The 25853-nt window shown below is 41.2% G+C and overlaps 1 protein-coding gene across 1 annotated transcript in view; it reads right to left on the reverse strand.

The window, feature by feature from the left end:
* Positions 1 to 491: 491 nt before the first annotated feature.
* SLC35F2 (solute carrier family 35 member F2) overlaps positions 492 to 25853 on the reverse strand; it is a 49010-nt gene continuing 23648 nt past the window's right edge. The window contains 5 exon segments of the mRNA XM_070749732.1: positions 492 to 3560; positions 9115 to 9269; positions 11607 to 11659; positions 15658 to 15814; positions 24697 to 24856. Coding sequence (XP_070605833.1) covers positions 3315 to 3560; positions 9115 to 9269; positions 11607 to 11659; positions 15658 to 15814; positions 24697 to 24856 — 771 coding nt within the window. The 3' untranslated portion in view covers positions 492 to 3314.

Here is a 25853-nt window from a genome sequence, read left to right on the forward strand (position 1 = left end):
AACGAATCTGACAGGAGACGCGTAAGCCCGGTAGCACAGGAAAAACTTTCGCCCAGCAACAAGCAACGCCTGACAGCTCCTTCAGTTTGGCGCCAAAGCCCAGCGGCCAATCAGAGGTAAGTAAACAGTCCTGTCTGCATATAATGACTTTTGCTTAACAACAACTTCTTAACTAATTTTCCTAGTAACAGAAACTTCTGGATTTAACAGGGATAAACTGGGTTAAAGCACAGGTGGGTTCTGAACCGGGAAGAACCCACCTGTGCTGTAAACTTACCTTCTACCTGAAACACTACTTGTGCTTCCTCAAATACAAGAGCCTGATACTTTTCAGTATAATTCAAGAGGGCTGTAGCAAACACAGAGAAGAGTAGGAAATCCAATTTTGCACCATATTTATCTTAAAAATATTGCAGTGACAAGGGAGTCCCCTATTTATCAATTGGGGCTCTTCTGAAGGGTAGGGTAAAATAATGAAATCAAACAATGAGTGAAAATTCAGAATAATGTTTTATTGTGTGGCTATTAGGCAAAACCTAAGTTACACATTTCATTTCCCTTGTAAACGGATGATGAAAACCCTCAAATAATGTTGCTACTTATTCATGGGCAGAATGACTGTATTTGATAAATTGTAACTTTAAATTGAGCCAGTAATATAAATCTGTAACTAGAAAAAAAACCCTCAAAAGCAGCATATTATGAGCCTTGGGGGTGCAGTGGTTAGAATGCAGTACTGCAGGCTATTTCTGCTGCCTGCGGACTGCTTGTAGTTTGGCAGTTCGAATCTCACCAGGCTCAAGGTTGACTCAGCCTTCCATTTTTCTGAGGTGAGTAAAAGGAGAATCCAGATTGTTGGGGGAAATAGGCTGACGATATAAACCACTTAGAGAAGGCTGTAAAATGCTGTGAAGAGGTATATAAGTCTAAGTGCTATTGCTATATTGTTCCCATATGTTCCTAGAGGTCAAGTTAATCCTGTCTTCCATAAGAGATAAGATAGGTCTTATCACCCCAATGTGGTAGTAGGAAGCTCCAGCTAGCTACTTTTCTCACAAGGATATATATAGGGTAGATGTTAAATAAATAAGGTAAAGAAGTACCAAACAGACATGATGGCTGAGAGGTTAAAGACACTGAGCTAGAAAGCTGAAAGTCTGTGTTCGAGACCCAAATGTTGTGCAATGGGGTGAGCTCCTGTTTTTGCTCCAGCTCCTGCACACCTAACAATTCAAAAGCATGCAAATGTGAGTAGATAAATAGGTACCAGTTCGGTGGGGAGTTAAAAGTGTGCTATATGCCTTGCCATAGTGATATTTGTCAAATGACCATGGAAATGTCTTCAGACAATGCTGGTTTCCTCAACTAAGTAATGGAGATGAGTACAACACCCTAGAATCAGACATGATCGGACAGGGGAAAGTTTATCTTTAAGAACTACCAACACCTGCTCTGAACAGTTTCCTGAAATTTTTCAAGTAGCTCGTGGTCCATAAGGACAAAAATGCACAGGGGACAATAAGAGAACTTAGCCCTTGTAGTTTTCCTCCAAACCACTTTGAAATAAGATCCGACTCCTTGTTTTCTTCCCCCTCCCTCCCTGCCCCCGGAGGTGTGTCAATAATTATTTATTATTTATAAGTGCCACCACATTATTTTTTTAAATGCCATTAAAAATCAGGTATGTTTCTTACCACTCTTTTCAAGGGAAGTAGAATATACTACTTCTACTTCATCAAGAGCACTCAAATTATCTCATTGGAGTTGCTGGTGAGATGAGTTTGGAACAGTGTCCAAAGTTTCCATTTTATTCTGCTTATATCAGGAGTGGGAGAACTTAGAGCCCTACAGAAGTTGCTGAATTACAACTGTCAGCAACTCCAACCAGTGTGGAGGTATAGTTCAGCAACTATACTTTAGCAAGGTGAAAAATATCTCCTTTCTGTTTATACAAACACATGCATTCATGTAATTTGGAAAACCATTTCTTGTTAACAGTTATCTTTAGATTGTCAAAGAAGTAACCTACACATAGATTATCCACTGCAAAAAAAATAGATATACAGTGTTCCCTCGATTTTCGCGGGTTCGAACTTCGCGAATAGCCTATACCACGGTTTTTCAAAAAATTCAATTCAATTCAATTTATTAGATTTGTATGCCGCCCCTCTCCGAAGACTTTGCAGTTTTTTTCCTATACCACGGTTTTTCCCGCCTGATGATGTCATACATCATCGTCAAACTAATAATTTTTGCAAATAAATAACAAAAAATAATAATTATTGTTAATAAATAATTATATTTATAAATACCAGGATCACTAAGTGTCTTATTCAATGGTGAGTACTAGTAATAATGGTGAGTAAATGGTTGTTAAGGGAATGGGAAATGGTAATTTAGGGGTTTAAAGTGTTAAGGGATGTCCATAGCCAAAAATGGTGTATTTACTTCCGCATCTCTACTTCGCGGAAATTCGACTTTCGCGGGTGGTCTCGGAACGCATCCCCTGCGGAAATCGAGGGAACACTGTATCTTGTTTGGTTGCTGCACACTATGCCAACAGAACAGGTACAATTCAAGTGTGTGTGTGCATTTGAACATGTACCCACAACTGGAGTAAGGATTTGATGCATCTTTTCACGTGATAAAATTAGTCATGCTTTTTCTTCATTTATTAGCATCAGGAGTCGATGCAACTAAGTATAGCCGTCTTCAAGAATTGTGTTGTGATTAAATTAACGTGAACAATATACATTGTCTCTGCAGGTTAAATGAATGAAGGTTGGTGTCTATTACATGATTCACACCTCCAAAATGCAAGATTTCGCATCCTCATGGTTCAGTAGTCTGGGAAGTAAGGATGCTTCACTAATCTTGATCTCTTCTTCCCAGCCTCTTTGATCCTAGCTGCCATCTGATCTTATATTTTGTGTTTTTCTTTCCTTGTTTTCCTTCTTTCCACTTTCTTTTTTGCTAACTTCATGTATAAGTTTGAGAACATAAGAAATTACTCAAAATAATACACATGTTCATTCCGAGTATAATATGGCTTTCTTTGATAGAAAGACAAGTGTAGTCTCGTCTCTACCTTTCTATTCATCTGTCAGCTCTAAGAATAATCTTCAGTGAACAAGAATTAATACTGGTGTTCCAAGTAAGGATCTAGCTCTCCTTCTTTTGGCGATATTTTTCTAGACTTAGTCATGAACACAGATTCCATCGTTGATATTTCTCCAGTTTATCCACCGTAACATTGTGCCGTCTGGGGCTTTCTGATTTCTCCAGAGCAACTCCAGCAGCTGAAATTTCATGTTTCACAAGGCTGTTAATTTTGTAGTTGTGTCTTCTGCCTGGCTGTCGTCTTTGTTGCTCTGTGTTGTCAGAGAGTCAGTGGATTCCAGGTGGTTCTCCTCAATTTTTAAAGCCAGGTTGTCAAATCCAGTACTATCTGCCATTGGCAAGGTGGTTGAGGGAACTTCTGCAGTACGGGTTGGGGTGGAGCAATACATGATGAAGCCAATCATGATGACCACAAAGGATAAGAGATACAGCACAGAAAACTGTCCAGCATAAAGAGAGAGAAAGAAAGAGAGAATTACAGAGATGAATAGTCTCTCCCATACAAACATGGGTAACCATAAAATCCATCAACCCTAATAGAACAGAATAATAACTTTATTGTCACTTTGAATATACGGTGGTACCTCTACCTAAGGACGCCTCTACTTAAGAACTTTTCTAGATAAGAACCGGGGTTCAAGATTTTTTTGCCTCTTCTCAAGAACAATTTTCCATTTACAAACCCGAGCCTCTGAAACTGTAACTGGAAAAGGCAAGGAGAAGCCTCCGTGGGGCCTCTTTAGGAATCTCCTGGGGCGAAACAGGGCCAGAAAAGGTGGGGAGAAGCCTCTATGGGGCCTATTTAGGAAACTCCTGGGAGGAAACACGGCCGGAAAAGGCAGGAAGAGACCTCCGTGGGGCCTCTCTAGGAATCTCCTGGGAGGAAACAGGGCTTCCATCCTCCCTGTGGTTTCCCCAATCGCATGTATTACCGTGTTTCCCCGAAAATAAGACAGTCTTATATTAATTTTTGCTCCAAAAGTTGTGCTACGTCTTATTTTCGGGGGGTGCCTTATATTTCTCAAATAAGACAAATTCATAGGCAGAAAAGCTGACACACCCCAAAGAAAGTGTACCGTACGGTACACTGATTACAGTACGGTACCTGTCAGTATGGTACCCACACACACAAACGACAGCACTTATATGGTACAACAGTATACTCCCGCTATTGCAGCTTCCGACCACAAGAGGAACTACAGTCTACGCACTGTAGTGGAGATTGTAATGGTGGTGAGACAGCAGCAGACTGTATCTGCTGTACTGGACGGTACAAAGCAATGGAAGGGGCCAGCAGGGGACGCCATATTATTACAGTACCGCTATGAACAGCTTTGAATGGTACCGTATGTTTTTCCACTGTACCGTATATAAACTTGACTACGCCTTATTTTCGGGGGGTGCCTTATATTAGCAAATTCTGCAAAACCTCTGACATGCCTTACTTTCGGCGTACGTCTTATTTTCGGGAAAACAGAATATTTGCTTTTACATTGATTCCTATGGGAAAAATTGTTTCTTCTTAGAAACTTTTCTACTTAAGAACCTGGTCACAGAACAAATTAAGTTCGTAAGTAGAGGTACCACTGTATATTAATCAGCATACATTAAAGTGAAATTTCATTGCATACCGTTCTCAAAGGGTCACAACCCCAATATACACTATATAAATGTAACAAAATAAATAAATGCATTAATTTTGCCTAAAAATGGGCATCTAGAGGAGTGAGGGATATTACATAAGACATAACTGCATAAACAATGTAAATGATATCATGTGCATCAATTATATGATGGTACAAATAACCCTCTATTTGTGTCATGTATATGATGGCTAGGCATTTTGTTAGGTCTTTTTAAAAGCAAAGGCTTTGCTGAAACGACAGAAGATTTACTGTATCAAATTCTTTCAATTACATTTGGATAAATTACTTAACTCAAGACCTGTGTTGTTTAATGGACATATTTGAGAAGATGGGAGAGGGAGGGTTAATTCTAGGCCTTGTGCCATTCTCTGTGGGACCTTATCGGTTGCTGGGATTCGTGCGGTAGCAGGCAGCTCCGGAGGTAGTCTGGTCCAAAGCCATGTAGGGCTTTAAAGGTCATGACCAACACTTTGAATTGTGACCGGAAACTGATCGGCAGCCAATGCAAGCCACGGAGTGTTGAGGAAACATGGGCGAATCTTGGAAGCCCCACGATGGCTCTCGCGGCTGCGTTCTGCACGATCTGAAGTTTCCGAACACTTTTCAAAGGTAGCCCCATGTAGAAGGTCTCCCAAAATCACATGAGTGCCCTAGAGAGCTCCTATATTAATAGTAAATGAAACAAGGTTGGCACTCTCTTCTTTTGACATGTTTTTTCCAATCTGCAAGTCAAGTTTATAGCCCTGAGATTCCCACTATTTCCTATCTCAGTATTAACTGGATCCAATCTGCTCAGTTTTTTCAAAGGTTGGCTAGATACCATCCCCTGCTGCAATTGGGCAGTAATTATATTAACCATAATTAGTTACATTTCTGTTTAAATATAAATGAAATGAAACCAAGTGTACTTTTCTTCCCTGACTCTTAGCATGTCACCCACAGTCAAAGTGTGGCCTTTGGTGTTCCCAAATTGTCATGCATACCTGCTGTAAACATTTATAATTCTTTAAATCCAATCACAAATAAAGTTTAGCCAATTAAACATTGGCCTGCCCAAATTTGAATGAATTGCTCTGAGGTGTGGAAAGCTCTGCCATGGTAAGAAAAATGTAATTAGTTGGTTAAATATCATTCTTCCTCTGAGAAAAGAACCTATTAAGAATTCTGAGTAAGCTGAAAAGCTTCAATAATCTTTAATCAACAAGAGTTAGTGCAACAAAGGTTTGCTTTTGAAGGTAGCTTGATATCATTCCAGCTCCGTATTAAATATTCTGCCAACCTTTATCCTTCTGTTAAAGTTAAAATAGATGTGACTGAACTATGGACCTTTTATGACTGGAAACAAAAGCTCTTTTTGTGAGTCACTTCCTAACTTTCTCTAATTTAACCCTCAATATTATAAAACACACAGCAAGTCAACATTATGGCATAAATATATTCTTGTCAGATACACACAATCCAATCACAAGTACAAAGGTAGTCTATATGGAGAACAAAGAGTTTTAAAACCAAAAGAAACTACTCTTTTGGGTCTGAAATTACCTCTAGGCCAAGAATCTTGAGACAGCAATTTTGCTAGGGAAAATGACCTTCTAAAGTCATAAATCTAAGCTTCTTTTAGAAAGTTTAATCTCATCTCCTCACAGACATTTTAGCAAATCCAAATGCAGTAGATCAGCGTTTCCCAACCGGTGTGCCGCGGCACACTAGTGTGCCGCGAGACACCGTCAGCTGTGCCATGGCGAGAGGCGGCGGAGGAGAGTGGGTGGATCGGGCGGGCAATGGGGCAGGGCGGAGAAGCCAGGGGCGCGTTTGGCCGGAGGCACCTAGTGCCGCACCTCCCTGCCCCTGCCTCCCCACGGTGCCTCCGGCCAAACGCGCCCCTGGCTTCTCCGCCCTGCCCCATTGCCCGCCCGATCCGCCCACTCTCCTCCACTCTCCTCCGCCGCCGCCTCCTGCCTTGGGGCGAGCAATCCGGTAGTCCGGGACTGTGTGGCTTTGCGCCATGAAGAGAAAACGGCCGACTTTTCCCTGCTGCCGTTTTCTCTTCATGGCGCAAAGCCACACAGTCCCAGACTCCCGGATCGCTCGCTTCTCCGGTCAGCAAAGCCATCTGCCCAGGAAAGCGCCGCGCTGGCCGGAGAAGCGAGCGATCCGGGAGTCCGGGACTGTGTGGCTTTCGGCTGGGCTAACGGGAGGCGCTGGGGACGTCTGGGAGGGTGAGGAGGCTGATGGCTGCTGCACATTCCACTCTCTCTCCGGCTCTCTCTCGCTCTTTCTTTTTCTCTCTGTTGCTGGCGTGGTGAACGAGAAAGAGAGAGAGAGAAAAAGGAGGGGAGAGAGAATGAGAGAAAGAAAGCAAGAGAAAGAGAGGGAAAGAAAGCAAGAGAGAGAGAGAAAGAAAGGGGGAAGGAGGGAGAGGGAAAGACATAGGAGGGAGGGAAGGAGGGAGAGAGAAAGAGAGCAAAAAAGAGAGGAAGAAAGAAAGAGGGATGGAGAGAAAGAAGGGAAGGAAGGAAGAGAGAGAAAGAGGGAGGGAGAAATAGAGTGAAATGGAGGAAGAGATATTTTTTTTGTCCAAACTTTTCTTTAGCCCCCCCGCCCCCCCCCTTCAGTGTTCCCCAGAATTTTGAAAACATGAATAATGTGCCGCGGCTCAAAAAAGGTTGGGAAACACTGCAGTAGATAATGCCGATTTATCACTCTAAAACACAGCAAGCTCCCAGAGTTTTACCAAATAAACCAGAGTAAACATTCAAGGTCTTATTCAAACTATGGAGTTATTATCTCTGTGGAGCTTATAGAAGAAGGATGGCCTCTTTTCATGGTTATATGTGCTGACTTTCCCAAATTGCTATTCTCTCAACGCGGTGGCACCAGAGATTTCAAAACCTTTGGTGCTTTCAGGACTCCAAGTTTTAGAAAAACACGACACCGCTCGCGTTCATACGTTTGAACTAATTCACAAAGCGTTACTTAGAGAGCGTTAATGCAACGCTCTCTACATGGGGCTACCTTTGAAAAGTGTTCGGAAACTTCAGATCGTGCAGAATGCGGCCGCGAGAGCCATCGTGGGGCTCCCTAGATTCGCCCACGTTTCTGCAACACTCAGTGGCCTGCACTGGCTGCCGATCGGCTTACGGTCACAATTCAAAATGTTGGTAATGACCTTTAAAGCCCTACATGGCATTGGGCCAGAATACATCCGGAACCACCTTCTGCCGCACGAATCCCAGCGGCCGATAAGGTCCCACAGAGTTGGCCTTCTCTGGATCCTGTCGACCAAGCAATGTCGTTTGGCAGGCCCCAGGGGAAGAGCCTTCTCTGTGGCGGCCCCAGCCCTCTGGAATCAACTCCCCCCAGAGATTAGAACGGCCCCCACCTTCCTTGTCTTTCGCAAATTACTCAAGACCCACCTTTATCGCCAGGCATGGGGGAATTAAGATATTCCTTCCCCCTAGGCCATTACAAGTTATGCATTGTAAGTTTGTGTGTATGTTTGGTTTTATAATGAAGGTTTTTAGTTGTTTTATTAATTGCATTGTTACATGCTGTTTTTTTATCATTGTTGTTAGCCGTCCCGAATCTCCGGGAAGGGGCGGCATACAAATCCAATAAATAAAATAATTTTTAAAAAGTGCTTAGTTTGCTTTTAGCTGAGTATGACATGTGATCTCAGCAAGTGTGGTTTCAAAATTGTGGTTTTTGACTTAGTGAAAAATATAATCAGGATCATGATAAGTCAACACGTCAGAGTTAAAATGATAGGGAACCTTTTTTTAAATTCCAAGAACTTCACCAGGTATAATAGCCACAAGGAACAGAAATGATTTTTTTTTTCATTGGAGAACAGGTTTTAGGAAAATTGGGATATTAAAGAGAGCCTTAATAAATCCAGCAAAGCTGCATGCTTCTATATTTTGCTATTGAATTTGGGGAAGGAGACTTAATACAGGCCATAAAAGGGTACTGGAGTGGGGCTCCATGTAGCCATTAGTTTTTTCTAGTTTAAGCTAATGTGAATAACTGCTTATCTCATTTATTGTCTGCTGTAGGGTCAGACACTTGACAGTAAACGTTGCATTACCAGGGAAAGTGGCTAACACCCTTTTATACCCCCCCCCAAACAATAAAGTATCTGCAGATACTTTTTAACTCTTTGTGCTTCCGACGTAAACCATAATCTACAAAAAAAGTCTGCTGTAATAAATGTGAATTCTAATCAACAAATATTAACACTACAATAAATCAGTTACTTATTAAAATGTTGCAAGACTGCTGATGCTTTAATTCCTTATTCCAATCATTCTTGAATGCCGTCAGTTATCGGGAGCCAAGTCTCACTCACCTTGTAGCCAAACAGGAAAAGTCCAAAGAAAAGACTGTAGAGATCAGCTGTCAGGATGCCCAAATTGACAGAGGTGGCACTGGTCACTCTAATCACAATCGGCATGAAGCTGTACAGCCCGAACATGCACAAGGCAAAGGCCACAAAGAGTAGGGCTGTGGGAAGAAAGCAATGTCTTGTCAGTTCAGAGACTGAATGTCAAGAATATAAAGGTGGGGGGCAAGGGGAAACATTTATTTATTTATTTAATTTGACTTCTATGCCACCCAATCCCAAAGGACTCAGGGCGGCTTACAGCAGTATAAAAATTACAATTAACAACAATGATGAAAAGAACTATGCCCATGTTACACCAGCACTCCGCAGTCTGCATTGGTTGCCGATCAATTTCCGGTCACAATTCAAAGTGTTGGTTATGACCTATAAAGCCCTTCATGGCACCGGACCAGAAGTATCTCCGGGACTGCCTTCTCCCGCACGAATCCCAGCAACCGATTAGGTCCCACAGAGTTGGCCTTCTCCGGGTCCCGTCGACTAAACAATGTCGTCTGGAGGGTCCCAGGGGAAGAGACTTCTCTGTGGCGGCCCCGACTCTCTGGAAACAGCTCCCCCCGGAGATTAGAACTGCCCCCACCCTCCTTGCCTTCCGTAAACTCCTTAAAACTCACCTCTGCCGTCAGGCATGGGGGAATTGAGGCATTCCCCCCCCCCCCCTGGGCCTATACAATTTATGTATGGTATGTCTGTGTGTATGTCTGGTTTAATAATGGGTTTTTTTTAATGTTTTTTTAAAAAATTTATTAGATTTGTTATAAATTGTTCTATTGTATGTTGTGAGCTGCCCCGAGTCTACGGAGAGGGGCGGCATACAAATCTAATAAATATGAATATATATATAAATATATATAACTCAAGGGGGGGGGAACTAATTCCTAAAATCATCATTAAAACTAAGACAATTTAATAGCGTACATACTAATCATTCAAACCAATCCGAACACACGGACAAGCTAGTGGTTGTTTCAGGGTCCACAGGCCTGCCGGCATAGCCAGGTCATTGTGGCCTTACGGAAAGCCAGCAGGGTGGGGGCCATACGGACCTCGGGGGGGGGGGGGAGTTGGTTCCATAAAGTCAGGAGAGCAACAGAGAAAGCCATCCCCCGCGGCCCCGCCAGCCTACATTGTTTAGCTGACAGGACCTGGAGGAGGCCGACACTGTATGCTTTAATTGGTCTCTGGGAGGTATGTGGCAAGAGGCGGTCCTGTAAATCAGTGTTTCCTGGCTGGGGAATTCTGGGAGTTGAAGTCCAGATATCGTCAAGTTGCCAAGGTTGGGAAACACTGATGTAAATAATCTGACCCGGAACCATATATTGAGAAATTGCTTTCCCCCCCCCCCCACATCGCCAATGCTTTCATAAAACTGTCATAATCTATGTTGGGGATATCAAACTCAAGGCCCAGGGGCCAGATCCAGCCCACGGGGTGCTTAGATATGGCCCACGGTGCCATTGCCAGCTAAAAGGGAGCTCTGTTTTCGCCAGCAGAGGGTTACAGGAGGCTGCCACAGCTGAAAATGGAGCCCAGCAACCAGTGAAGGGCTACCAAAATTTTTACTACCACACTGTGGACGTGGCTTATGCAGGACGCCCTGCATTTTCTTTCAACATCTTTCTGTGCAAATTGGGTGCTCTGGGGTGGAGCTCCATTTTTGGCACCCCACTACGTCGTCGTCGTCCCCCAATCCGGGCAACAGCCCACCTCTGTCAGGAGTCCTTTTCACTGGCAAACCGCTCAGGCCTCCATAGGCGCCCTTGACACGAGTGGCGTGGAGCTGGCCATGCCCACCCTGTTCATACCCACCTTGGCCCCCCCAAGGTAAAACACAATCCTGATGCGGCCCTCAATAAAATTGAGTTTGACACCCCAGAACTAGGTGCATATTCTCCCAAAACAAGTGAGATAATATTCAATCCCTAATTGCTGGCTAAACAACAGATGGTAATTCAAGGCTGCTAAATTAAACACTTACTGCCAATTAATGTCATATCCATAGACATCTATAGCAAACGGAGATGACCTCAAAATGAAGACATGTACACAGTGACGTCATAATGCATTTATTATGCAAGGAAGATTGACTTTTATTGAACTGATCCTTTCTCTTTCTTTCTTTCTTTCTTTCTTTCTTTCTTTCTTTCTTTCTTTCTTTCTTTCTTTTCCTTCCTTCCTTCCTTCTTTTTCTTCTTTCTTTGATTTCTAAGCTGCCTAACTCCTTCCGGACTCCTTCCTTTATATTCAATGCAAGCAGAATGTCTGGATTCTATGCATTTTTTCTAAATTGCTAATTACATAGTATTGGGGAGGGGGGGAACCTCTGCAGCCCTACTTTGTTATTTATTTTAATTCACTAGGTAACATAATGAAAATAGGCCTGATTTGCAAAGCAATTCCGTTTATTTGTCTCTGTGTTGCACAACACTCATACATACCAATTTTCCAGTTCCACTGAATGTTAGCTATGTCTCTATGTTCCACAATAGCTCTAAAAATGGCAAGGGGAAAAAAAGAGGAGAAAGAATAAAAACAGAAAATAAATGCTCATTAAAATGCGAGGGTATTTTTTCCAGAGTCTAGAATATAATGATGAGTAATAGAAAAATTAATAGGCAAATCAGCTCAGTAGAGACCATCTCAAGTCAGAATACAGTGTTTCCTCGATTTTCGCGGGTTCGAACTTCGCAAAAAGTCTATACCATGGTTTTTCAAAAATATTAATTAAAAAATACTTTGCGGGTTTTTTCCCTATACCATGGTTTTTCCTGCCCGATGACGTCATATGTCATCGCCAAACTTTCATCTGCCTTTAATAAATATTTTTTTAATAAACTTTAATAAATAAACATGGTGAGTAATGATCTAAATGGTTGCTAAGGGAATGGGAAATTGCACTTTAGGGGTTTAAAGTGTTAAGGGAAGGCTTGTGATACTGTTCATAGCCAAAAATAGTGTATTTACTTCCGCATCTCTACTTCGCGGAAATTCAACTTTCGCGGGCGGTCTCGGAAAGCATCCCCCGCGAAAATCGAGGGAACACTGTATATAGAATTACAATTTTGAGACACATTTTCTTACTCCTTAACAGATTTATAGCAGTACAAACGTTTAGAGAAAGAAGCCCAATTTGTCAATTGAATTCTCTTAAAATAAAACAGTGTGCTGCAAAGTGTTGGGTGGTAGCATACAGATAATGGTTATACATTAAATATGATACGGTATATGATATTAGAAAGCAGAGAAATAAGTTTTGATCAGTTAAAAACCGTAACATGTGAGTTAAGAAGTATTTTCAAAAAATAAAAAGAACCCAGAACTTTCCAAAGTTCAACTAAAAGCCTATAAAATGGTTTTATTGCATTCAAGTATCCAAGCCCATATCTCAACATTTGGCACATCAAAAAATAGATATTCATAGTACATTATAATGGACAAGACATTTACTAAATGAAACATATTTATTTTGTTCAATCAATAATTCAATCAGGGCAGGCAGAATGAGAAGAAATTGGAAATTAAAAACCTACTTATTTAATATTCCTTTCCTCAAAGTTAATCAGCATTTATAAAAGAGCTAAAGAAGTATAGTCTTTAACAGGGTTTTTTTCCCTCATTTCTTCTTTTTTATCAGAAATACGTTGTTCAAAAACAAAACAAAAAATTAGGGTTTTGAAAAATGTTCCCTAAATGCTGATACCTTCTGTGTTTGCGTGCGTGCACATGATATATTAGAATAGAATAACAACTTTATTCATTTAGTCATTTGGCCATATCAAAAGTATAAAACTGGTCCAAATATATAAGTAGATGAAAGAAAATAATAGTTCATAGTATGCCATCACCCCTAGAGTTAAGGCCTGATGTAAATATTTCATCCTCTTCTGAATGGCCTTTGATTATTATTATTATTATTATTATTATTATTATTATTATTATTATTGTTATTGTTATTATTTATTAGATTTGTATGCCGCACTTCTCCCAAAACTCGGTATAGAGAATATAAAGAATATGGTCTTACTAATAATATGCAGATTCACTCCCTGACCTCCGTTGAACTATTTCAGTTATTGAGGGAACCACACCCAGAAAATCAGCTTGCTGTTAATATTAACGCTATAAAAAACAGTATGAAGAACACTGTACCAGAAGCTAATTCACAGCTTTTATTAGTCTAGTTCATATAATCAATTAAGTTAGTATGGAGAAAGTGAATCCTTTTATAAACAGTAGCCATAACAATAAACAAGAGAAGAGCTGTTTCAAATCATTCAAAAACTCAGTTTTAATTTTGGTCACCATGCTACTTAAAAGATGTTGAAACTTTGGGAAAAGTTCAGAGAAGAGCAACTAAGATGATCAAAGGGGTGAAGAACAGCTGCAGGTTTTGAGTCTGGCGAGTCTAAAGAAAAGAAGAATTGGAGGTGACATTATTTGAGAGTATTTGAGAATACAGTGGTACCTCTACTTAAGAACTTAATTCGTTCCGTGACCAGGTTCTTAAGTAGAAAAGTTCTTAAGTAGAAGCAATTTTTCCCATAGGAATCAATGTAAAAGCAAATAATGCGCGCAAACCCATTAGGAAAGACATAAAAGCTTGGGATTTGGGTGGAAGGAGGAGGAGGAGGAAGAGGACAGTCGCTGCCGAAGGAAGAAGGTGAGGTGAGGGGAATCAAAAAAATCCAAAAGGCTTTTAAAAAAAAGAGGAACTCTGAGGCGGCGAGGAGGAGCACGTGCTTCCCATACACCCAGCGTAAGGCTGCCTCCTACACATTGCGCCAGAGAAAGAAACCTAGGGGGAATGGCAGGAAACTGGCCGGGCCTTCGTGCCACTCTCAAATTTCCTGGGAAGTTTTTCCGGGCTTGGGTTCTTAAGTAGAAAATGGTTCTTAAGGAGAAGGCAAAAAAACCTTGAACATCTGGCTCTTATCTACAAAAGTTCTTAAGTAGAGGCGTTATTAAGTAGAGGTACCACTGTATTTTCCACAAAGAAGAGGAGGAGGTCAAATTATTCTCCAAAGCATCAGAGGGAAGGACAAGAAATAATGTTTGGAAACTAAACAAAGAAAGAAGAACTTGGAATTAAGGAGAAACTTCCTAACAATTGTTGTGGTTGACTCTGGCCCAGCTCCTGCCCCAGGAAATGGGGTGGTGGATGCAGGGGAAACTTCAACATGTCACAGGCCTGTGTTATTGCCGACATAGTCAGTTCAGAGTTTAGTTTCCTCGGATGAAGAAGGTGGGAGTGACTCGGCAGAGGAGGGCTTGGCACACAGCCAAGGCAGTCAATCTCCCTTATCTTCCATTGATTCAGATGATGACGTTTTGGACGTTTTGGACGTTTTGGACGTTTTGAATTATGCGTAGAAGAGACCAAGTAAGAACATATTACAGGAAATAAGGGAGGCCACCTGTGTTTGGGTGGGGCTCCAGTAATTAGGGCTGCTGCTATAAATAGCAGCATGTGGGTTTGGCCGTTGTGGAAGAATATCTGATCGCTGTTCGACAGGAATCTTGTGTTGCTGGACTTTGTTGCTTTTTCACGCCTTTGAAACCAAAGCAAAGCAACGTGTGTGTGTGTGTCTCACTTCCTTGGAAGAAGAAGAGGTGTGAAGTTTCTTCACAGCTGCTAGCTAAGTACTTAATGACTGCTTAAGGGAACTTGTACAGACTACCCGGTTGTTTTGGGAGAGTGCTCTTTGCAATACAAAAAGAGTGCTTTAGTTTATTTTGAATTTTGTGATAAAGAACATTGTTTTGAATTTTCAGAGAGCCCGGCATAACAACGAAGACAATTAATCAGTGGAACAGCTTGCCTTCAAAAAACATGGGCATTTGGTCACTGGAGATTTATAAGAAGAGATTGGGCAGTCACTTGACTGAGATGGTATACACTTATTTATTTATTTCATTTATTAGATTTCTATGCCGCCCTTCTCAAAGAGAAGCGATATTCTCCTGCTTGAGCAGGGGGCTGGACTAGAAGACCTCCAGGGTCTCTTCTAGCTCTATTCTATTCAATTCTAGTTCTAACTATGTAATTACAAATACGAATTGGTAATTCGAAGGACCAACATAGACGTTGTACAAATAAATAAGCAAACATAGAAATGAACCAATGAGACGAACAGTTGAATTTCTGCTTGCCGAAACTGTAAAAGATAAACAGTCTGTAGCAATGATTGCAGAAAGTCAGGATCTGAACTTACTTAAAGGTTAATCTCACAGAATCTTTAATTCCATGACTGATTCTGTGAAAGTCAAAGAGATTATTTGCATGAATAACCATTGACAACCATTCCATCCGACTGCACAATCAGTTGTTACACCCTTGCAAGCCTACTGATGCTCAAACACCCACAAAGGTTAATTGTGATGTTAACAATGGGTTAATAATTGCACCCACCAGCACACAGAAGAGAAACCATTCTGTGCTGTGAATGGTTTTCTTAATTACAATGAAAATACAGTATAGTAGATCCTTACAGCTGCAGACCGCTGATAACAGTCCCAAACAAGCCCACCATTCCTAGAAACTCCATTCTGCTCAGATTTTTCACAATGTATTCCTCACTCACATTCGAAATGGCATATAATGAAGCGCCGAGGAGCACTAGGACATCTCCAACCACCACGTCACTTCCTGCATAGAAAACAGGGACGACAACAACAACAGAGGGGATTTGAATGGTAAAATTAAAAGGATGATTAGTAACATTTCCAATATTAAAGTGTTTATGAGAAGGAATTTATTTATTTATTTATTTATTTATTTATTTATTTATTTATTTATTTAGATTTGTATGCCGTCCCTTTCCGCAGACTCGGGGCGGCTGACAATAAAGTGAAAAACAATTTATGACAAATCTAAATTACTGTTTAAAAATATTTTAAAAACCCCATTTTCTAAACAAACATAAATTCAGACATACCATTCATAAATTGTATATGCCCGGGGAGGTGTTTCAGTTCCCCCATGCCTGACGACAAAGGTGCGTCTTAAGGAGCTTACGGAAGGCAAGGAGAGTAGGGGCGGGTCTAATCTCCGGGGGGAGTTGGTTCCAAAGGGTCGGGGCCGCCACAGAGAAGGCTCTTCCCCTGGGGCCCGCCAACCGACATTGTTTAGTTGACGGGACCCGGAGAAGGCCCACTCTGTGGGACCTAATCGGTCGCTGGGATTCGTGCGGCAGCAGGCGGTCTCGGAGATATTCTGGTCCAGTGCAATGAAGGGCTTTAAAGGTCATAACCAACACTTTGAATTATGACCGGAAATTGATCGGCAACCAATGCAGACTGCGGAGTGTTGGTGAAACATGGGCATACCTAGGTAAGCCCTTGACTGCTCTCGCAGCTGCATTCTGCACGATCTGGAGTTTCCGAACACTTTTCAAAGGTAGCCCCATGTAGAGAGCATTACAGTAGTCGAACCTCGAGGTGATGAGGGCATGAGTGACTGTGAGCAGTGAGTCCCGGTCCAAATAGGGCCGCAACTGGTGCACCAGGCGAACCTGGGCAAACGCCCCCCTCGCCACAGCTGAAGATTGCCTTTCTCCTTATATAATAAACACTTAGTGTGTTAAGTGTTTCATCAAAACCCAATTCTGATTTGAGTTGGCTCCTTTCAAATACAGTAGTACCTCTAGATACGAGCTGCTCCACATAGGAGTATTCCAAGTTACGAGCTGAAACGTGAGCAAAATTTCTGTTCGACACCCGAGCTCAAATTTGGGATACGAGCCGAGCTTCCACTAGATGGCGCAAGAATCTCCTTGCTTCCAGTTATCTCGGTGCGAAAAACAAAGTCTAAATGCATTCGTTCGAGATGCGAGTTGATCAACATACGAGCTCGGGTCTGGAACGAATTAAACTCGTATGTCGAGGTACCACTGTATACAAAAGGTGGGATTTAGAACATTTCTTAGATTTACCTTCCTTTTAAAGTACAGTGGTACCTCTACTTAAGAACTTAATTCGTTCCGTGACCAGGTTCTTAAGTAGAAAAGTTTGTAAGAAGAAGCAATTTTTCCCATAGGAATCAATGTAAAAGCAAATAATGCATGTGATTGGGGAAACCACAAGGAGGGTGGGGGCCCTGTTTCCTCCCAGGAGATTCCTAGAGAGGCCCCACGGAGATTTCTCCCCGCCTTTTCCGGCCCTGTTTCCTCCCAGTTCTTATCTAGAAAAGTTTGTAAGTAGAGGCATTCTTAGGTAGAGGTACCACTGTATTTCCAATATTAAAGTGTTTATAAGAAGGAATTGCCTTTCTCCTTATACAATAAACATTGAGTGTGTTTTGTGTTTCATCAAAACCCAGTTCTGATTTTAGTTGGCTAGTTTCAAACATACAATAGGTAGGATTTAGAACATTTTCTTAGATTTACCTTCCTTTCAAAGTACATCACCCAAGTCAATGATCATGACTGTCCTGAAAAACCTAAGTAAAAGAGAGCACATCTGGGAGAACACCAGGAATCTTCAGAAAACATCCCAGGATAAAATGATGATATTATTTCCATTATTGATTAGAGATCAGCCAGCAAGGATCTCACCTCGAAAAGATTTTAAAATATATTGGTTAAGGATATAGCAAAATATATCAGTTAAGGATTGATATATCTTTTTATTTGTGACTCTGAGCATATCAGGGGGAAGGAGGGACAAGCTGAAAGCTTTTAATTCTACTTCAAATTTCTTTCCTGGGTCATTATTTTTACCCAGGCAAATTTATCTATTTATAAACACTGAAGGTATTCAAGATTTCAATATTTATGTACAGATAAGTTCTTTAGATCAAGGAGATAAATGATGCCTCGGAACAATATAAAAATCAGCCAGTTGGATATCAATGAGAGTAGTCTTAAAGTTTATGAGAAGATACACAAGAAACAATATTCAAAATTAATAGCAGAAAAAATTGTAGGCTCTTCTAGTATGGAGAGATACTTGAATACAAATCCTAAACAAAATACAGTGATACCTCGTCTTATAAACGCCTCGTCATAAAAACTTTTCGAGATACAAACCCGAGGTTTAAGATTTTTTTTGCCTCTTCTTACAAACTATTTTCACCTTACAAACCCAACGCTGCTGCTGGGATGCCCCACCTCCAGACTTCCGTTGTCAGCGAAGCACCCGTTTTTGCGCTGCTGGGATTCCCCTGAGGCTCCCCTCCATGGGAAACCCCACCTCTGGACTTCCGTGTTTTTTTGATGCTGCAGGGGAATCCCAGCAGCGAAAAAATGGGTGCTTTGCTGGCAACAGAAGTCCAGAGGTAGGGTTTCCCAGCGAGGGGAGCCTCAGTGAAATCGCGGCGAGCATCGCAAAAACACAGAGGTCCGGAGGTGGGGTTTCAAGGACTTTGGTGTTTTTGTGATGCTGCGATTTCACTGATGCTCCCTTCGCTGGAAAACCCCACCTCCAGACTTCTGGTGCCAGCAAAGCGCTCGTTTTTGCGATGCTGGGATTCCCATGCTGGAATTCCCCTGCAGCATCGCAAAAACACAGAAGTCTGGAGGTTAGGTTTCCTATGGAGGGGAACATAGAAGACTGACGGCAGAAAAAGACCTCATGGTCCATCTAGTCTGCCCTTATACTATTTCCTCTATTTTACCTTACATTGGCATGTAGTGAAGGAACCTCAGGAGAATCCCAGCAGCGCAAAAACGGGCACTTCGGCTGGCAAAAGGGGTGAATTTTGGGCTTGCACGCATTAATCGCTTTTCCATTGATCCCTATGGGAAACATTGTTTCATCTTACAAACTTTTCACCTTAAGAACCTCGTCCCGGAACCAATTAAATTTGTAAGACAAGGTATCACTGTATAATAAAATAAGTCTTTATAAGCCCATGTTCAAAACCTAAGTGCTGCTGCATGACAGAGTGAGTTTCGGTAATCCACTCCAGTTCCTTCCAATGTAGCAGTTCGAAAACATGCACTCGCAAGTAGATAGATAGGTACCACTTCAGTGGACACATTAACCAGGATGTGAAAAAAGCCCCAATTAGAAGTTCCCCCAGCAACAATGTCATCACTGGCTATTCCTTTCAAATGGAAGCATCTTAGTGCTTCCTACACAAGTATGAACGAGTGCTATGGTCCATGGGGTCGCAAAGAGTCGGACACAACTTAGCAACTGAACAACAAAATTCTAATTCAGACAGTGTAAAAACTGTGAGTAATGGATTCTATTGGATAGATACTGCTGTAGAAAAAAAATTATATTACCCGCTCTTTGATATTTTAAGAACCCCAGCAGAAACCGCATATTTGGTTAATGCCAATGATTATCTGTCCAGAATCTTAGATTTCCTCCCCACAGCTCTCTATATTTTGCATTAGTGGCTTAATTTAACTTTCCAGGAAAATCAATAGATCAATCTCCTTAACAGCCGAACCAAAGTCTGCATTTCAGAAAGTTTCCAAATGGATGTTGTTTTGTTTTATTTTCAGGCCAAGACTTTGAGTCCTTGTTGTTTTGCTAAGACTTACTGCAACATGATCCCGTTGAGAACCTTGTTCAAGGTCCAAACTGTTCTTTTCAACAGAAATGCACATTTTTATGGGATGTTTTTTCAGGCAGAGTAAGAGCCTTTTAAATAACTGATATTAAACAAATGAAAAATCTCTGAGCACTATGTTGCTATTGTAAGAGGGTAAGAACTATTGGACTTCTGCCCATCATTAAGGCAGTCAGAGACTTCAGCACTTTGGCCTTTATTGCATGTGATTTTATCTAGAATATGAAACTCTTACTTGGGGGAGGAAAAAACCTGTCAAACTTTAAAAAGTAGGTGCAGCTTTCAAGGAAGAAATTGTGTACTGAAGATGGCTCCACTAAAAGCAGCTTCAAAGATCATACCACAATGAAAAGCCAACCAGTAGTTTAGTACTTCATATTTCCTCTCCAGATAAGAAGAGGTTGTAAGACAGTGATGGGCTCCTGCGGGTATGGTCAGATACGCAGAAACGGTAGCAAAATTTTGGTCCACCCCCCCCCCCCTTTTTTTCCCCATTCTGGGCTCTGGTTTGTTTTTCCTATTGCAGTAAATGAGGTTGAATGTGTATAATTTTAGAAGAGCTCTCTCTCTCTCTCTGTGTACATACACGGTTTATATAGTAGATAATGTATATTTTTGTGTGTAATATGTTTGTACACATATGGCATATATACATACAATTAAATAGTATATTTTGGATGTTCAGTAATAGTAAATAGATAGGGAAATTGCGTCTCTTTGAGGCCAGGAGAGACCAGGCACCGTAACCCTAAGCCAAACCCTTGATGTGAATGATGTCAAGCTGACCACCTTTAAGCCACTTACATGACATTTAAGCCATCCCTGGTCACATGACTGTCAAGCCACTCCCAGCTGGTCACATGACCATCAAGCCACACCCACAAAGTAAGCCACGCCCACAATGTGATAGTAAAAAAATTGCAGCCCTTCACTGATCACCCACAAGTTCTCCAAACAGTTGCTTCTCACAAGGAGATTGCAAGACAAGGCAGCTCTGGGAGACAAGAGAATAGCCATCTTTTGCTCAAATGGGGGCAGTTTGACTTTAACAACCAGTTTAACAACTGGTTTGGTGAGCGTGTGCATTCTTAACACGCTTGCGCGCAGTGTTCAAAATACAGCAATTTGAAGCTCAGCTGCTTACCTTTTAAGGCAGCTCCGATAAGTAGAATAGCGGAGGCGCAGAGATCAGCTGTGCTGCGTGAATTAATTGAGCCAGAAAGAAGGAAATATAGGACAGGATAGGGTGGGGGGTGGGTGGGCAGGACCAGCTGATTGTTGGAATTACCGGTTTTGCCTGAACCGGTCCAAACCGATAGCAGACTACCACTGGGGGGGGGGAGGGGGGGGAGGGAGGGGAGGGAGGGAGGGGAGGGTCAACCTCTTGGTTCACATACAGCTAGTCCTTGTCTTATAACAATTATTTATTAGATTTGTATGCCGCCCCGAGTCTACGGAAAGGGGCGGCATACAAATCTAATAATAATAATAATAATAATAATAATAATAATAACAACAACAACAACATTGCAGCATCTCCATGGTCACGTGATCAAAATTCAGATGCTTGGCAACTCTCTCACTGCAGAATCCTGGGGTCATGTGACCACCTTTTGCGCCCTTCTGACCAGCAAAGTCAACGGGGAAGTCCAATTCATAAAACAATCATGTTACTCACTTAACAACTGCACTTAACGACTGTGGCAAGAAAAGTCATAAAATAGAGAAAAGTCATAAAATAGAGCAAAGTTCTTGAGAACATAGAATAACAGAGTTGGAAGGGACCTTGGAGGTCATCTAATCCAACCCTGTTGGAACTGGAACAATGTTATCTTATCATATCTGTCCTTAGCAACAGAAATGTTGGGCTCGATTGTAGTCATGAATTGAGAACTATTCAAAATTTCTTTTCTGATTACTTCCAGAAATTGCTTTTAACTGTTTTTCAGCTATTAGGAATTTTTGGATGGCAAGTCTGAAAAACTTGGTGAAGTTTCTTTAGTGAAAGATGTTCTAAATACGCGTTTAAGGATTTAAATTTTTTTTTGAATGAACAGCAAAAAAGTGATTAAAAAATTGATTATAAATGGACCAAGGACCAGATAGATTTTAGAGTCCTTCATATAAATAGGGATCCTTAAACTTGGCAACTTTAAAACTTATGGACTTCAACTTCCAGAATTCTCCAATGAACATAACTGGCTGGAGAATTCTAGCAGTTGAAGTCCAGAAGTCTTGAAGTTGCTGAGTTTGAAGACCTCTGACATAGAATAATGCTTTTGTTTTGAATTCTTTAAAAAAAACATGATAGGATAAACCTCTGAAGGTTGAGCACTAGGGGGAACCTGAGGGAACAAAGATTACAATTAAAAGAGAAGAACACTTAAACTTACAAAAATTAAAGGAGAAGAACACTTAAACTTACAAAAATTAAAGGAGAACACTTAAACTTACAAAAATTAAAGGAGAAGAACACTTAAACTTACAAAAATTAAAGGAGAAGAACACTTAAACTTACAAAAATTAAAGGAGAAGAACACTTAAACTTACAAAAATTAAAGGAGAATAACACTTAAACTTACAAAAATTAAAGGAGAAGAACACTTAAATTTACAAAAATTAAAGGAGAAGAACACTTAAACTTACAAAAATTAAAGGAGAAGAACACTTAAACTTACAAAAATTAAAGGAGAAGAACACTTAAACTTACAAAAATTAAAGGAGAAGAACACTTAAATTTACAAAAATTAAAGGAGAAGAACACTTAAACTTACAAAAATTAAAGGAGAAGAACACTTAAACTTACAAAAATTAAAGGAGAAGAAACACTTAAACTTACAAAAATTAAAGGAGAAGAACACTTAAACTTACAAAAATTAAAGGAGAAGAACACTTAAACTTACAAAAATTAAAGGAGAAGAACACTTAAATTTACAAAAATTAAAGGAGAAGAACACTTAAACTTACAAAAATTAAAGGAGAAGAACACTTAAACTTACAAAAATTAAAGGAGAAGAACACTTAAACTTACAAAAATTAAAGGAGAAGAACACTTAAACTTACAAAAATTAAAGGAGAAGAACACTTAAACTTACAAAAATTAAAGGAGAAGAACACTTAAACTTATAAAAATAGATTCAAGCAAAATATTTTAACGTTGGACACATTGAAGGATATTTTTGAACAATGGACCCAAAAGTTTTTTTTTTTTAATGGTATAAAAATTTTAAATAAAATAAAATAAAACTATTATTATTATTAGTAGTAGTAGTAGTAGTAATAGTAGTAGTAGTATTAGTATTATTTATTAAATTTGTATGCTACCCCTCTCCGTAGACTCCGTAGACTTGTATGATTATAAACACAAAGTTATTTTTTTTAAATATCCTCCTCTACAGGCAGACTGTATTTAAAAGATCTGATGCCAGAGAAACAGGTTTTACTGGACGAGAGTGTGACTGATTTGAAAGGATTAGAAAATAATAGGTTTCAGGAATGATATGGAAATAGATGCTACGCTAGATATATAAAATAAACTGGCTGACGTCTTAATTATAACGAATACACCAGTAACAAACCAAGAGACCTAGGTAATTTCTTTATTTACAAAAGAGGCCTGTTAAAGCTTTGAAGAATATTATGGCCGAGTTAAGAACCGTATCAAGAGAGAGAGGTTGGCAATGAAAGCAGGCAAAGGGCTGGATTTGCCTTCCCATTCCCCAAGAACTGCATGGAGTAAGGGATGGAATATAGTGGCAGGGGTTCCTACATGCTTTCCTCACCATCTTAGACCTTGGAGGAAGATAATTGCTCCCGATGTTTTGGAGAAGAGCGTAAGATATGCAGCAGGGGAAGCAAAAAACAGTGAGCTTTTTAGCAACTAAGGTGGAAGACATGACGCTTGTAGCACCATATATTTGCGGCACACAGCTGTGAACAGTATCACAAAGATGCTGCAAGTATCTTGAATGGTAAAATATGGATCCAGAATGTTTCTCTAAGCCAGTGTTTCCCAACCTTGGCAACTTATTTATTAATCAGATTTGTATGCCGCCCCTCTCCGTAGACTCGGGGCGGCTAACAACAATAATAATACAATGTAAACAAATCTAATATTTAAGTTAATTTTTTAAAAAACCCAATTTAAGAAACCAATGATACATACTGACATACCGTACATACATTTTATAAGCCTAGGGGGAAGGGAAAGTCTCAATTCCCCCATGCCTGACGACAGAGGTGGGTTTTAAGGAGCATACGAAAGGCAAGGAGGGTGGGGACGACTCTGATATCTGGGGGGAGCTGGTTCCAAAGGGTCGGGGCCGCCACAGAGAAGACTCTTCCCCTGGGTCCCGCCAAACGACATTGTTTAGTTGACGAGACCCGGAGAAGATCCACTCTGTGGGACCTAACTGGTCGCTGGGATTCGTGCAGCAGAAGGCAGTCCCTAAGATAATCTGGTCCGGTGCCATGAAGGGCTTTATAGGTCATAACCGACACTTTAAATTGTGACCGGAAACTGATCAGCAACCAATGCAGACTGCGGAGTGTTGGTGTAACATGGGCATATTTGGGAAAGCCCATGATTGCTCTCGCAGCTGCATTCTGCACGATCTGAAGTTTCCGAACATTTTTCAAAGGTAGCCCCAAGTAGAGAGCGTTACAGTAGTCGAGCCTCGAGGTGATGAGGGCATGAGTGACTGTGAGCAGTGACACACACACACATACAATTCAATTTAGCTAGCTATTTTTTTAGGCTGAAATATCAAGGTTACTAATGAAACACACTGACTTTCTGAACTTAACAGAATAATTTTCTTTTTCTATCCAAACAAGAAAACCTCTCATTTTGTACTCTAGCCAGATTTTTCCAGAGAACATTCTTCACTTCTAGGCAAAAATCGGAGTCTCATCAATGGATTTAAAATATTGAATATTGAACCCTTACTGCTATCGTGGTTAGAGTTTTGGCATACTTAGCAAGTTGTGTTTTGCTCAAATCTTACCTTCGCCATCTTGCCTTCCGGCTAATATATCCGCACCAACCATGGTGCCTACGCCCAACAGACAAACGGCAACAGCAATGAAATGGATTAATTTATATCTTGCACGGAGGATGAACCATGATAAAGCCATCAGCACGGGAATCCCAAAACAGTCCAGGAGCTGCCGTGTGTAGAAAGAAAGAGATCTCCATTTTGAAAAAGAACAGGAAGTGGTCTTTTTTCATCCAGATAAGAGATGTTCGGATATCTGACCAGTGTAAATCAGGTTAAATAGCCTAAATCAGGGGTGTCAAACTCAAAGCCCAGGGGTTGGACTCAGGCCACGGGGTGCTTAGGTCCGCAGGGTTGCAATGGACACAGCAAAGGACCAGCCTAGAGTGCCTCTGCCAGTGAAAACAGAGCTCGGGAGCCCATTTTTGCTGATAGAGCGCTTGGGCTACTACAAAGACCCCCAACACGAGTGATGTCGAGCTGGGCACGCCCACCCACCTGCTAATAGCCTCAAAAGAAAACAATATACAAAGGTACCTCTACTTACGAACTTAATTCATTCCGTGACCAGGTTCTTAAGTAGAAATGTTTGTAAGAAGAAGCAATTTCTCCCATAGGAATCAATATAAAAGCAAATAATGCGTGCGGTTGGGGAAACCAGAGGGAGGGTGGAGGCCCTGTTTCCTCCCAGGAGATTCCTAGAGAGGGCCCATGGAGGCTTCTCCCTGCCTTTTCCAGCCCTGTTTCCTCCCAGGAGATTCCTAGAGAAGCCCCACAGAGGCTTCTCCCCGCCTTTTCCGGCCCTGTTTCCTCCCAGGAAATTCCTAGAGAGGCCCTACGGAGGCTTCTCCCCACCTTTTCCGGCCCTGTTTCCTCCCAGGAAATTCCTAGAGAGGCCCCACAGAGGCTTCTCCCCACCTTTTCCAGCCCTGTTTCCTCCCAGGAGATTCCTAGAGGGGCCCCACAGAGGCTTCTCCCCACCTTTTCCAGCCTTGTTTCCTCCCAGGAGATTCCTAGAGAGGCCCCACGGAGGCTTCTCCCTGCCTTTTCCGGTTACAGTTTCGGAGGCTCGGGTTTGTAAGTGGAAAATGGTTCTTGAGAAAAGGCAAAAAATCTTGAACACCCGGTTTTTGTCTAGAAAAGTTTGCAAGTAGAGGCGTTCATAG

The sequence above is a fragment of the Erythrolamprus reginae genome, chromosome 4 (assembly GCF_031021105.1).
Source record: "Erythrolamprus reginae isolate rEryReg1 chromosome 4, rEryReg1.hap1, whole genome shotgun sequence".
Taxonomy (NCBI): Eukaryota; Metazoa; Chordata; class Lepidosauria; order Squamata; family Dipsadidae; genus Erythrolamprus; species Erythrolamprus reginae.